The sequence below is a fragment of the Centrocercus urophasianus genome, unplaced genomic scaffold, assembly GCF_019232065.1.
Source record: "Centrocercus urophasianus isolate 14NV4802_14NV808 unplaced genomic scaffold, USGS_Curo_1.0 seq_13, whole genome shotgun sequence".
In the NCBI taxonomy this organism is placed as follows: Eukaryota; Metazoa; Chordata; class Aves; order Galliformes; family Phasianidae; genus Centrocercus; species Centrocercus urophasianus.
Window position 1 is genome coordinate 33366057 of NW_024884475.1, and position 12407 is coordinate 33378463.

A 12407-nucleotide genomic window follows, 5' to 3' on the forward strand; every position below is an offset into this window, starting at 1 on the left:
ATATGGAGGATTTTTTCTGTATGTGCTCAGTATTCTGTGTTCTTGGTAATCTGTATTTTGACTTCAGAGTTCATGAATAATAGATACTGAACATCAGCCAGATGGTACTGTTCCTTTAAGCCAGGAAAAACATACATTCTGACAATCTGGAAGGGGAGGGTTTTCTCTCCTTGGGCTTCTACCTCCCATTTATGACTTTTTGCATTTAGGAAGGCAGAATGTCATAAATAGTGTATCATTTAAAAAATCAATTTTAATATATACTTCCATTACTGCATTTTATCTTGAAACCTTGTTACAGGATCATTGTTTTTGTTTTTTAAAGCAAGAAAAACTAGAAATTTAGAAAACATATCAGATCTAAGTGTCACCTAGGAGCTTACAGATGTGAAAATCCACAGATTACTGGTAACTTTATTACTTAAAAGATGCCACTACTCAATTAGGGAAAGGGCTAGGGGAAGAAATCCAAGCTGTTTTGTAAAAATACATCCATCCCATGAAAAAAAGGAAAATAATTTTGATTTTGCTGCATACTGACAACAAGTTCTACTGATATTTATTAAGGAAGATGGAATAAAAGCAGCGTGGCATAGGGTTACAAATGGAGTGAGCCATAATTTATTAATGACCTGCAAAAATCAAATTGAGTTAGGTTTGGACAAAGAATTCCAACATAGTTCTGGAAGTCTCGTAATAAAGATTGCATGATTTTGTTAATACTTATGTTCTTATTTAATCATATAACATATCTCACATGTACATGCATAAGCACATACATATCTGTTCAAAGATTAAAAAAAACCCAACTAGATAAAACTTCTCAAGAAACATTAGCTCTGTTCTTGGGAGCAATTTTTTTATCCTCAGATGACACTTTGCTATTCTCTGTGCTGTCTTGTCACCACTTTCTATTCGTGCCTGATGAAAGTTGTAATGTCCTTTCTATTGTACGTTGCATAGCACTGTACAGCTTTGTACACTGTCATATACATGTCATGTTTTGTAATAATAAGAATTCTGCTGTGAAAAGACAGCTGTGAGTTATTTACTTTAGATAAATGTTTCTTTAAACTTAGAGAGTAGTGGACTTTTCAACCTATTACCAGATGCTTGAGGTCTATGATGGAATGAAACACTAAAACTTACTTGCATAGGTGACCTCTTAATACTTAAGTATGAGAGACATTTGAAATCTTATACTGTGTCTGTGCACAAAGCACCATTTTTAAAAGCCAGATGGGAACCCTCAATAAAATCAGCACATTTTTCAGAATTGAATTTGTCTCAATCTTACACCTTGGGGATATATAGAATCTAAACCACATTATTATTGATGATGATTATGTTGATTAAACATAATTTTGAACAAGTGCTATGAGGGAGGGATAAATAGCAGGTACTCTCAGGCACTCCCTGCAATAAAATTCTCCAGACTGTTGCTAAACCAGAGCATGGCACTTAGAACTGAAAAAAAGGAACTGTCACCATAGCTACTTCATTCTCTAAGGTTGTAGTGGAGTGATGCATGGAGGATTTTAGAGAGGTTGGTTCTTTATTGATATTCAAGTCACTGGCATTTAAGATGAGGACAACATCTTGAGTGCCAATGGTGTAACTCTGAACAAGTTTTCTTGCTTACACAAGTGTCAGTGAACATGAATATAAAGCAATAGAGACAACACAGTGTATGTATTTTTACTTAGTCTAAAAATGGATAGGAAGTCGATCAGAATAAGCCAGGCTTTCAAAAGGTTTACTCTGCAATTAAGTTTGGGGTTATTTGTACAAATAGACATAAACTTCCCATGGACAAATTAATACATGAGGAGCTTTAGATTTTTAATGTTGTTCTGCTGTAGAGTATGCAGTTGCTGAATGAGCATATAGTTTTATGCACATACATCTGAATTATACTACATGAATACAATGGAAGTTTTAAATGCAGTAGCTTAAGTTGAGGTACGTAGTTGAATTCTCAGCGGTACCAAACAATGGTGATTTGAGAAATATGCACTGAGCAATTTGCAAAGTGGGCCATTCATGGGATTAGATGAGCATTTCTAATGTTGAGAGTATTTGACCTTTTTTTGACGTGTCCATAAATTAAAAAAAATAATAATCTAGTGCTGTGAAAGATTTTCTCTAAACAAAAAATAAATTAATTCCCAGCTTCTGATGGGAATTTATGTAGCATTAATGATCCTATTGAATTAAGTGTTGCAGAAATGCCATTACAAAGCTTTTCTTCTGAAATATGCAAACACATCCACATTCATCAATTCTCTTTTCCAGACCTTTTACTAGTTTTAAATTATGAAATAATGTTCTTATACTGAGGGGAAAATCAGGAAATAAAATATTGCTACTTCTCTGTCAATAATACATAATAAAAATAATAATATCTGAGATTGTGCCTGTACAGGGGCCAGGATGCATCTAATTTCTGAATAAATTGATAGTGTGATACATAAACCTTAACTACTAGGGTCTGCAGATCTAAGTAAATACTAAGACAATATACCCAAGGTACATTTGATTTGATATTCTGTACACATAGCTTGTGACCTCTTGTGCTTGTAGCATCCTTTCACTTCTGTATTCTTCTAATGAAATTGATTTTTTACCTAAGTTGAAGTGGGGAACCAAGTTTTCTTGAATAAATTTCGGTCCTACAACAAGCATACAAAATGAATATTTGTGACTCTTAGGCAGTACACTTTTTCCCCTTTTTTCAGAACCTGATCATCTCCTGATTTTGTTTGTCTGTTTTTCTTATTTTTCAGTTATTTTACATGAATAGCATACAGTATAGAATTTGTCTTACACTTAGATACAATTACAATGGCAATTAGAATGCTAATAAATTGGTACTTACATACATATTAGTACTTTGCTTGAAAAATATACAGTCCATTTCACTTGGTTTATTTCTTTAGCACAGTGTCAGTGATTCCTCTCATATTTAGAATGAATTGTATTGTTGAAGAGACGAGGTCAGTGTCACATGAACAACACCTTGCTCTGCATCTGTCACAGCTGGTTTTGACACTCTAATGCCCTACCTGCTGCCTCTCCTTTCTGTCTAAGACAAGCTATGGCAATGCAAGGTGGGACATCAGGTATATCAATGGAGGCGTTTAGTGAATATAAACTATTTTTTCAATGTGGAGCATGTGTTACAAAAAGCAACAGAAATGAATGATTTAATGAATTGTGTGTAAGAATAAATTTAGGAAGCCTAACTGGGGTTTCCATTTGAAGCAAATGTCATTGACCTTTCCCTTTATCTCAAGAGGGTGAACTGAAAACTGCTGTCATTTTAAAATGCATTTTCAGAAATGTAAATCATACTCTTTAAACACATCTCCAGAGTAATCACAGTTGCTAAGTTAGTTAATTTCGGAAGTGTAGTATCTTAGAATAATCGAAAGTGCCATCTTTGTCAATTTGTTAGAAATATAGAAATCTGAGGCATAATTTGGAAAGACGTGATAAGTTTGATGTCACTGGGCATTTTCCCAAAGTCGTGCTGCATGAAGTCCTCAAGATTTGGCTGACATTAATTATCACACAGATTATATGCTCTTTCACTGCTTCTGCATATAATGTTAATTTACGCTTGATAGATACCATCCCCAATAGGGAGTGAAATATGACCTCAGAGGAGTTCCACAAGACACCTGTACTCCTGACAATCCCCTCCATGCCAGATGGGCACATCTGCTGCTACATATCTTAAAGGGATGATGTGATTTCCCTCCGCAGTTCCTCAGTAAAGCTGTCTGACTGCAGATCTGGGTGGAGCTAGGGAAATATTTATTTTGCTGTTGTGACTAATGCTGTTCTGATCACTGCTGTTATTTAAGTCCCTGGCATTTTGTCTCCGGTATTGTAACACGCTGAAGAATTTCCTTTAGACTGTTTTCTTACATGTTGCACTTTTTACACTCTTATTAAATTCTTATCTCCTTCTCTAATGTCTGTCTTGGCACTAAAAGGGTGTCCCTATTCTTAATTCAGTGCCCATGAGCATCTTGTGTTTTCTTCTGGAAGTCATTTATGCAGATCAAATCATATTAAAAAACATCTTACAACATAACCTGCTCTGTTCTCTTGCACTTAAAATGTCCTTGCAGCTCTACTTGGTCCGTGCTTGCCCTCTGCTACAAAATAAGAATTTCCAAAGAACTTTGTTCTGCTGTGCATGCGATTTGGGGGAATATGCAGGATTTATTGAATGGATATAATTAATATGCAGTGTAGTCACTTTCAGGGGGAGAGGGAAGAAGGAAATGTTTCAAGTGATCTGTGTAGCTTACTCACATCTTTTTTAGTTTAAAAATTTCACATCATTCATAACTTCATTTCCAAATGCTTTACTGTTTAATAATTTCCATATGCCACATGCAACTTTCTGAAACTCTTCTGTAGACATTACCTAATTCGTTTTAAAATCATCTTGGAAACATTGAACTGAATTGTTCTGCATGCAGCACTTATAAATAAATTTGCTCAGAGCTTGCTTTTCTTTCCACTTTTCTCTCTAATCAGCTCAATATCTCTTGATTCGTGTGTTGTACTTTTCTGACAGAGCCTTATACAAATGTTAACAAATGTTACCTTATACAGTACTGAGAACAGGAACTTCTAAAATAATGATGAAGAATAATGTTAAGGGGATGGGAGTCATTATAAAGTGTCTCAGCAGGTCCTACTGCTGCTGCTGTTGAAATATTCTATGATAATATTATTTGCTACTTCTTTTGGTGTTTAATTTGAGGATTAAAGGTTCTGTCTTTGCAGACTGTAACAGAGAAGCACAAGCTAAATGTACCCGAAACAATGACTGAGGTCCTGGATGTTTCAGATGAAGAAGGTGAGCAACTTTGCTAAGCTTCTATTCCATATCACTTATGCCACCTGTAATATAGGTGTACGATAGCTGCTTAAGTACTTGGACATCTTCATTTAGCAGTGCTTGATGATCTTATGTAATAACTTTCTTTTTATGATGTAGTCATTATGGCATTTGAATAAGGAAGCCAAAAATCAACCCAAGCCAGAATCCTGTTTCATTTTCACAAAAACAAACAAACAAAAAACAACACCCTTACCATCTTATCTGAACCAAATCAGCAAATGAGAACATTTCTTGACATTTTAAAATTTAAATGTAATGCTCTTCTAAAGTTGAATTTGGCCTTCTCGTAAAGAGGAATTTAAGCAGTAAATATTTTGGCTCGCTGCCACTTATTTCAGATACATTTACCTAGGAGTTTTGTTTCATTGGAAACATGCATGTTAGAAGGTGCATAAGGTGGAAGGTGAGGAGTTTGTTCCCTAGACGGGAGCATTTGGCACACGCAAACACAGATGGATATGGCATGACATAAAGTAAGAACATACTAATAACTTGGCACTTTGATCCCGGACGTTGCTGTGTGCAGACAAGAGGCATATGTTGTATCGCTTAGCTAAGTTCCCAAAACTTTCTGTGAACTTCTGTAGGGACTGATAAAGTACTGTGGTTTTAAACAGAACAGAACTAAGGAAATAACTTAAAAATGTCCCTGATGAATGGCAGCTTACAAATTTTAATCACCATAAGATCTCATGAATGCACATCTTCTTGCAAAAAAAGTAATTCTAAGTTCTTTTTGATGATTAATATTATTAACTAATATAATAGTATCTTACGTATGACATTTCATTGTTACTATTACTGTTATTATTCTTTTGTATAAATAATTTGTAGAGTGACAATATTTCGAAAAATCTGAAGGTATTAGGAACACAAATTGAAGGTGTTGGTTGGTTGGTTCTGTTTCTTTTCTTCTTACAAAGAGCACAAATCTGCTTGTGCTTGTTCTAAATTGTACTGGACGTTAATGGCATTCATATACCTAAACTCCTCATATTATTCTGAGAATTATGCTGATTAGTGAGTTACATTCTTGAAAAAATACTGCTCCAGATAACGTTTACTTTTTTTTTTTTTAAAAATGCTTGCAAAACTTCAAGTGAAAGGAACTACGTATAATTTTTTTAATACTGAAGACCTGTAGCACCACATGCACTTTGATTTCATTTCCTCTCATACTTGTGAACCACTCTATAGCCATCTTAAATCTGGAAAGCATAGTGTGTTTTTCTGCTTCTGCAGAATTCGTATTTAGGGCATTCTTTTTTCTCAAGTGAATTTATATGTTGCACAGCCTTTAAACACTCTGATGATGAACGCTTCAGTGATGGGGATGTATATAATGGCACAGGTGTCATTAGCAGAAATTCATGGAGTAAGAATTACAAACTTTCTCTTTTTGTTTGACTTGGTGTGTTTGTTTTTTGTGCAACAAAATGTTGCTTAGTCTGGGTTCCTAACACTGCTCCTTTTTGTTACTTTTTAAAAACGTGTCTTGGTGTGTGTTTCCTGAAAGATGGGAGGAAGAAGAGAAACCAGAAAACCCAAGATTTATTACCTGTATTTTTAGTTAGTTGGCAGAAATTACTGTGGCCGTGCAGCATGACTAATGCTCTCCAGTGCTTTAAATTAACATTCTCTGCTTTCTGTTGCTCTGTGACACATACTGTTTGTCAATAGCCAGCTGATACCATAGAAGTACTTTGGCATGTTGCCTCTCGAGCCTGTGCTGAGCACTTGTACTGATGAGCACCTCTGTGATCCTGCTGTGGGTTGCCAGGCAGGTTTCCAGAGTTAAAGCTCTTCATGCCATTGTCCTTGTAAAAACAGTTTCTAGAGGCAAAACACCAAGGATGTTGCAAAAATTGGTAATGTGGATGGTATTTATCACAAGAGCATAAAATATCTGGGGGCTATTTGGAGAACTTCTTAAACAAAGAAGATGAACCTTTTAGTGATTACATAGTCTTTCTCAGAGGCTAGCAAAAGGTTTCTGTAATACTTGTTCTTGACAGCTCTCAAGTGGCACAACACATTCTGAAATAAATTAATATGACAGAATAAACCTGTCAGCTGTAATCATACAGTGATAAAGTTGAATGCAACAAGACTATTGAAGCAAATAAATATTTCAGATCCCGTTGTGGAACCTCTTAATCATGGGTGATAAGAATTCTGCATTTTGCCTGGGAAACAGTTGTTTTCTGTGGTTGGTATACTTTTACATTAGCAGTGCAGCATTCCTACTCCGAAAATCCAATCTTAGCATGAAATAAAGAACCATGTAGCCTATCAAACAGTTTGGCATGTAATTATTTTCACATATCACTTTCACATTTAGCACTTCGCATTGTTACTTGGAATTCTTTACCTTTTGCTGTACCTTAACAAGGTCTTCCCTTTTTCCCTTTGAACACAACAAGGTGATATTTTTATTTTAAAATTGCTTTAGATTTGATTTTTTTAAATTAGATTTTTTTTTTTTTTTAATGTTAAGTGTCAGAGTTAAGTACAGAAGCAGGTGTGCCTTGTTAAGAATACACACGTGCACATGTGGTTTTTTGCTGCTACTTTCAGTGTACTGTATTCAACCATGAAGAATGTTTATGGATAATCATACATTGTTATTTGCTTGACACTGCCCAGAGTCATAACAATGCAGATGTAAAACAATCAATGTTGGTGAAGATTGTGCCTGATCATGAAGGGAAAAAAAGAAAAAAAAAAAAAAAAAAAAAAAAAAAAAGAAAGAAGGAGAGGTTAAGAATATGGTTCTCCTCAAGAATTAGGACAGCAGTTCAGATTCTTACAGGTGTAGATGTTAAGTGATATGATTCCTGAAACCTGTGTCTGTGCCAGAAAAATTGCCTTGCATGGATACAGGGGTAAAGGAAAGAAATGTGCATTTTTATCACTGTATGTGGTTTTGTCATTTGTCTGTATTACTACAGTGTGCAGTTTCTTTAAAACTGTTGCCACAAAGGAAGTAATTTGTACTTGATGTGTACTTATAGCAATAAAGGACAATTGCTGCAAAATATCATTTAAAGTGTATTTGAGTGAAATCTGCAGATTTATTGAAAGTAAGCACATGCAGATGTTTCTGTTAGGACTGAGCCAGTGCAGACACACTGTGAAATCTAGGTTTACTTTTTTTTTCTTCATATGTTAATATTGTATTGAGGAGCATGTTGCTGCTTGTCTGTACTCACTTCTTGTATTACTTTAATGGCAAAAGAACTTCATGGACTACATGATTTACCTTTGTGATGCCCATCTGAGACAGAACAAGAAGTGTAGCTCTCCATTTGGAACTTGCAGTATTGACAAGTAAAATAGGTTATTGAAGAGCTCTTGTTTAAGTCTACCTGGATTTCCTTACCTCCAATTCAGTTTTCAATCCCATTAACTTCTAACAGCTTTGGTTTCACTGTCCCTTTGAGAATAAGTTCATAGGTGTAACCACACATTTCTACATCATCTTTTATGTCAGCACAAATATTTCAGCGTGTAGTTCTGACAAGCTACTTTTTTTTTGAACAGACTATTCTGCAGGCAGAATGGAGTAGAAAAGGTGAAATAGAAGGTGAGATACTATTGTAGCAATAACATGCCGGAGGAGGCAGTTCACACTGCACAGATCTTAATTGTGATCTTTCAATTGTGGAAAAGGTTTAGACAAGAATTGAGCAAGCTATCATGTGAAAATAATCAATGTAGTCTTAAAAATGAGATGGAATCTTAATAGCCAAATTTAAAGCATCCCTCTTAAGAGGAGTACTTGTCTGAAGGTTGGTAAAGATTTATCACAGTGCCTGGTTGAGACACAAAGTGTTGTGTTGTAACTTCGTATTTCTTGGAAAAATAAAACAACCTACAAGTAATAATCTTAAAAATAAGGTCAGTGAGACGTTAAATTTGTTAAAGTGTTCCTAACAATGGAAATAGCATCATGTCCTTAAATGATTTAAAAGATTAAATATAAGTGCGTACAGAAGTGACAAAAAAGGTTTTTTTTTCTTTTTTTTTTTCTTACATGGTATTGTTGACATTATTTATTTATAATATATTTTTTATCCTTCTACCTGAGCAAAAGGAACATTTCCTTATTTTTTAGCCTCTATGTACCAGATGTGCTAATGCAACAGCAAATTTGAGAATTGGTTGCCTTTTTTTGTCTGCCTCTTGTCAATGCAAAAGATTCTCAGTATGATAGTAAGGTGATCAGTTTTTCTCCTGTAGCTTTATTGATATTATTGCTAGGAGCTGTAAAGAAAAGAAAACACAACAAAGACTTATTTGGATTTGTCCATTTAAATCTTTCAGACAGAATATAGCTTTTTTTAGTATCTGGTATTGTCATTACAAAGGAATTAAACTTGCTTTTGTTAGGATAGAATCTGCTAAAGATTGCTCACTTGTCAACATTTTAGCAATGAAAAATTGGAGTTTGTGGGTAGGTTGCAAAAATGTTGGCAAGTTTTAAAGAAACTGGTATTCTTAATTTGCTTCGATGTTATTGACAGAAAATACAATTAACCAAATTAGCAGAGAAATCTGCAGGCGTGACCGAAAGTACAGACACATTTTTTTGTGCAAGGAAGGAATAATGCATGTGCATGACTGGAGGACAGTACTGTATTTACTTATAGATTCTGTTCTAAATCATTATTGTATGAGCAATGTTGAGCACTGAATTATTTTCTTCAGAGACTGAAGTTAGAGAAAGACCTACAATATATTCTTAATTGAAGTGTATCTTAATCAGCGTGTTAAAAATGGAAAATGTATTTTTGACTGGTATTTCCCATCTGATCTAAATATGTCTTTAAAGCTACTGGATGTTATTCCTACTCATCACTGACAGAAACCAGCTGCTTTTACATTTACATTAATCTTAATTAGCTAAATATTTTCCCAAGCAGAGTAATACTGCCCATTCTGTGCATAGCGGATATCTAGGTTGGCTGTTCCTTCTGGAATGAGATTGGCTGTGAAAAGTGACTTGGGTATCAGTATATAACATTTTACAAATCTTTTAAGAACTGCTACATATAAGAGAGGTACTTGCCATATGAATTTCACAAAGGCAAAATGAGCGAGTATTTTATATCTCTCTTAAGAAGGAAAAGACCTTTGGTCTTTTCACTTCAACAAGTGTAAAATTTTGGTCACAGATGCCCGTACAACTAGGGCAAGCTTTCCTTGCTTAGTGTCTGGTGTGTTTCATGTTGTGAGAAAATTTACTACTTCACAGTTAATACTTACCTGATGTACACTGCATTTTCTTCTTTCATGAGAATAAAGCATTACTCTGGTGGAAAAAAACAAACAAACAAAAAAAACCCCACAACTAAATCACTTCTCTGTCACTTTCTCCAATGTGTTCTTTTAGTAGAATTTTCTCCTCAGAATTCTTTATGGGGTTTGGTTTGTTACTCTTCTTGTAAACCATGCAAGGAACTCATTCAAGTCCCCAGTTGACTGTATATTACATGGTAGCCCCACCACACCTCAGGCTTGTCATCATGCCAGTTAATATCTGTGACCTTCCAAGGTTTCTGTGGCTTAGAGAGGTGGGAATAGATTGTCTCAGTTCCAAAAAGACAGTACTTTTATTCTTTGTTACCTAGATTCAACATAACAGCTTTACAAATACCATAACCATTAGCTCTTGTAATTCAGGGAAGCTCCAAGAGTGTGGGAGCCATTAAATAGAGAATTGACTTTAGGAAACTGGAGGTGTCCAAGGCAAGTGTCAGGGAAAGTATGTTATGCATTTCTTTTAAGAAGCTTACATCAGGGCTTAATATTGCATTAAAAAAAAATCATGCTTGCCATAGCTGCCCCTTCTCCATCTGTTGCTTTTAAGAAGCAGCACATATCTGAGGAGCTGTAGACTTATCCGCACAATGCTGAGAAAACAGTAATTTTGGCAAATTCATATAGCTGCATATGGCTTTAAAAACATCTATTTGAGGTAGTTTCTGTCACAAGTCTCTTTCTTTTATTTTTTAACTTATATTGTTTTGTTTATTTTGTGAGAAACCATTCAAAAGGAATTCTTATACAGAAGTTATCTTTTGCAATTCACTTGAATTGCAGAACACTGTAGGAGCAACCTTTGTTGCTGCTTCCCAAAAAGGGTTGGTGCTGTAGCTGTATAGCTAGAATGGTGTGGTAGATTTAAAACTGCTTACTTGATCAAACATTTGTGTAGTTCCCTGATGACAGTAGGTAGCATAATTTGGGGGAAGGGGAATCTCTTCATTTTTAGAAATATTAATCAAGCATTTTTTCAATCCAGCTAATGCTGACTTACCAAGCTAGGGGTTGAATGTGGCTGCATGCCCCAAAGCTGACTCTTTAAAGTTGTCTCTTTAATGTTAGTTTGCACTTAAAGAAAAATTTTGTTTAAAGATTGCAAAGTGTTTGCTGACTGTTTTTTAATTCCATCCGTTACTTATGTATGAAATAACCATTCCCTTTTCAGAACTGAGGAAAACCAGGAAGGTAAGGACAGGAATATCAGTATGAGCTTCCAGTTCAGGTGATTTAATAAAATTCTCTATGTTCAGCCAGACTGTCACTCAGCATGGAGCCTGTTTCTCTTAGTAGAGCATTACATGATTTATGATGCTCAACACTTGTGTTCAAGCATCAGAAATTATCAGCATCAAACTTTTTTTTCTTTCTCTCAATTATAGTAAGACAAATGCTTACTATTTGAGTGGCCATTCAGATGTTAAAGATCTGCTCAGGTGATTCCCTTTCTGCCAACAGACAGATGGAATGCAATGGATCTTAATTACTAATTTCTATATGTGGACATTACGGGTTAACAGTACACAGAAATAATATGTGATCTGCTTAAAAGTAACAGACAGGTAACAGCAATCATCTATTACTGCTGACTTGAGCATAAAGTTGATTGCTTGGGGTTTTTGTGAGCTGATTAGGTTTATTCAGTGCAGCTTTTGAAAACAGCTCCACTGTAACTCTGCCAGTGTTAGCAATAGAATTTACTCCTGCTCCCTGGTCTAAACAAATAGAAAAAGCCTTAAGGCAGCTGCATTTTGAAAGGGCTGGTGGAAGAAAGATTCCCATTCATGCTGGGTCTGGCTTTTTGTGTGCCTACCTGCCTAACTGAGCAGTCAATGGATACATGCAGTACTGATTGCTTCTCAGAGGGTGCATTTCATGCTTCCTGCTTCATGGTTGTGTGAGGCTCCACTCAAGTGGCATGAAGGTCAGCAGTACGGTGATGTGATTGCTGCTTTTAAATTCAGCTTCTGTGGCAGCTGTGTCTTTAAGGTTCAATGTCTTTTGGGTTGATGAGAAACAAAAGGAGTTTTTTGGGAGTGCATTTCCAGCACAAAACACAGTGGAGTGGAAAATTCCCCACCTCATGATTGCACATCATGATGCAGAACTGTGTTGAGATTTCTGGTCAGGTCAACTGCGTGATGTTGCTGCTGACATA

At 35.4% G+C, this 12407-nt stretch overlaps 1 protein-coding gene across 10 annotated transcripts in view; it reads left to right on the top strand.

The window, feature by feature from the left end:
- The window catches only part of ANK2 (ankyrin 2), a 307168-nt gene that overhangs the window by 230932 nt on the left and 63829 nt on the right, over positions 1-12407 (top strand). For all 10 annotated transcript variants that reach the window (XM_042811616.1, XM_042811621.1, XM_042811625.1 and 7 more), the window contains one exon: positions 4807-4879. In XM_042811616.1, coding sequence (XP_042667550.1) covers positions 4807-4879 — 73 coding nt within the window. The remainder of the gene's footprint in view (positions 1-4806; positions 4880-12407) is intronic.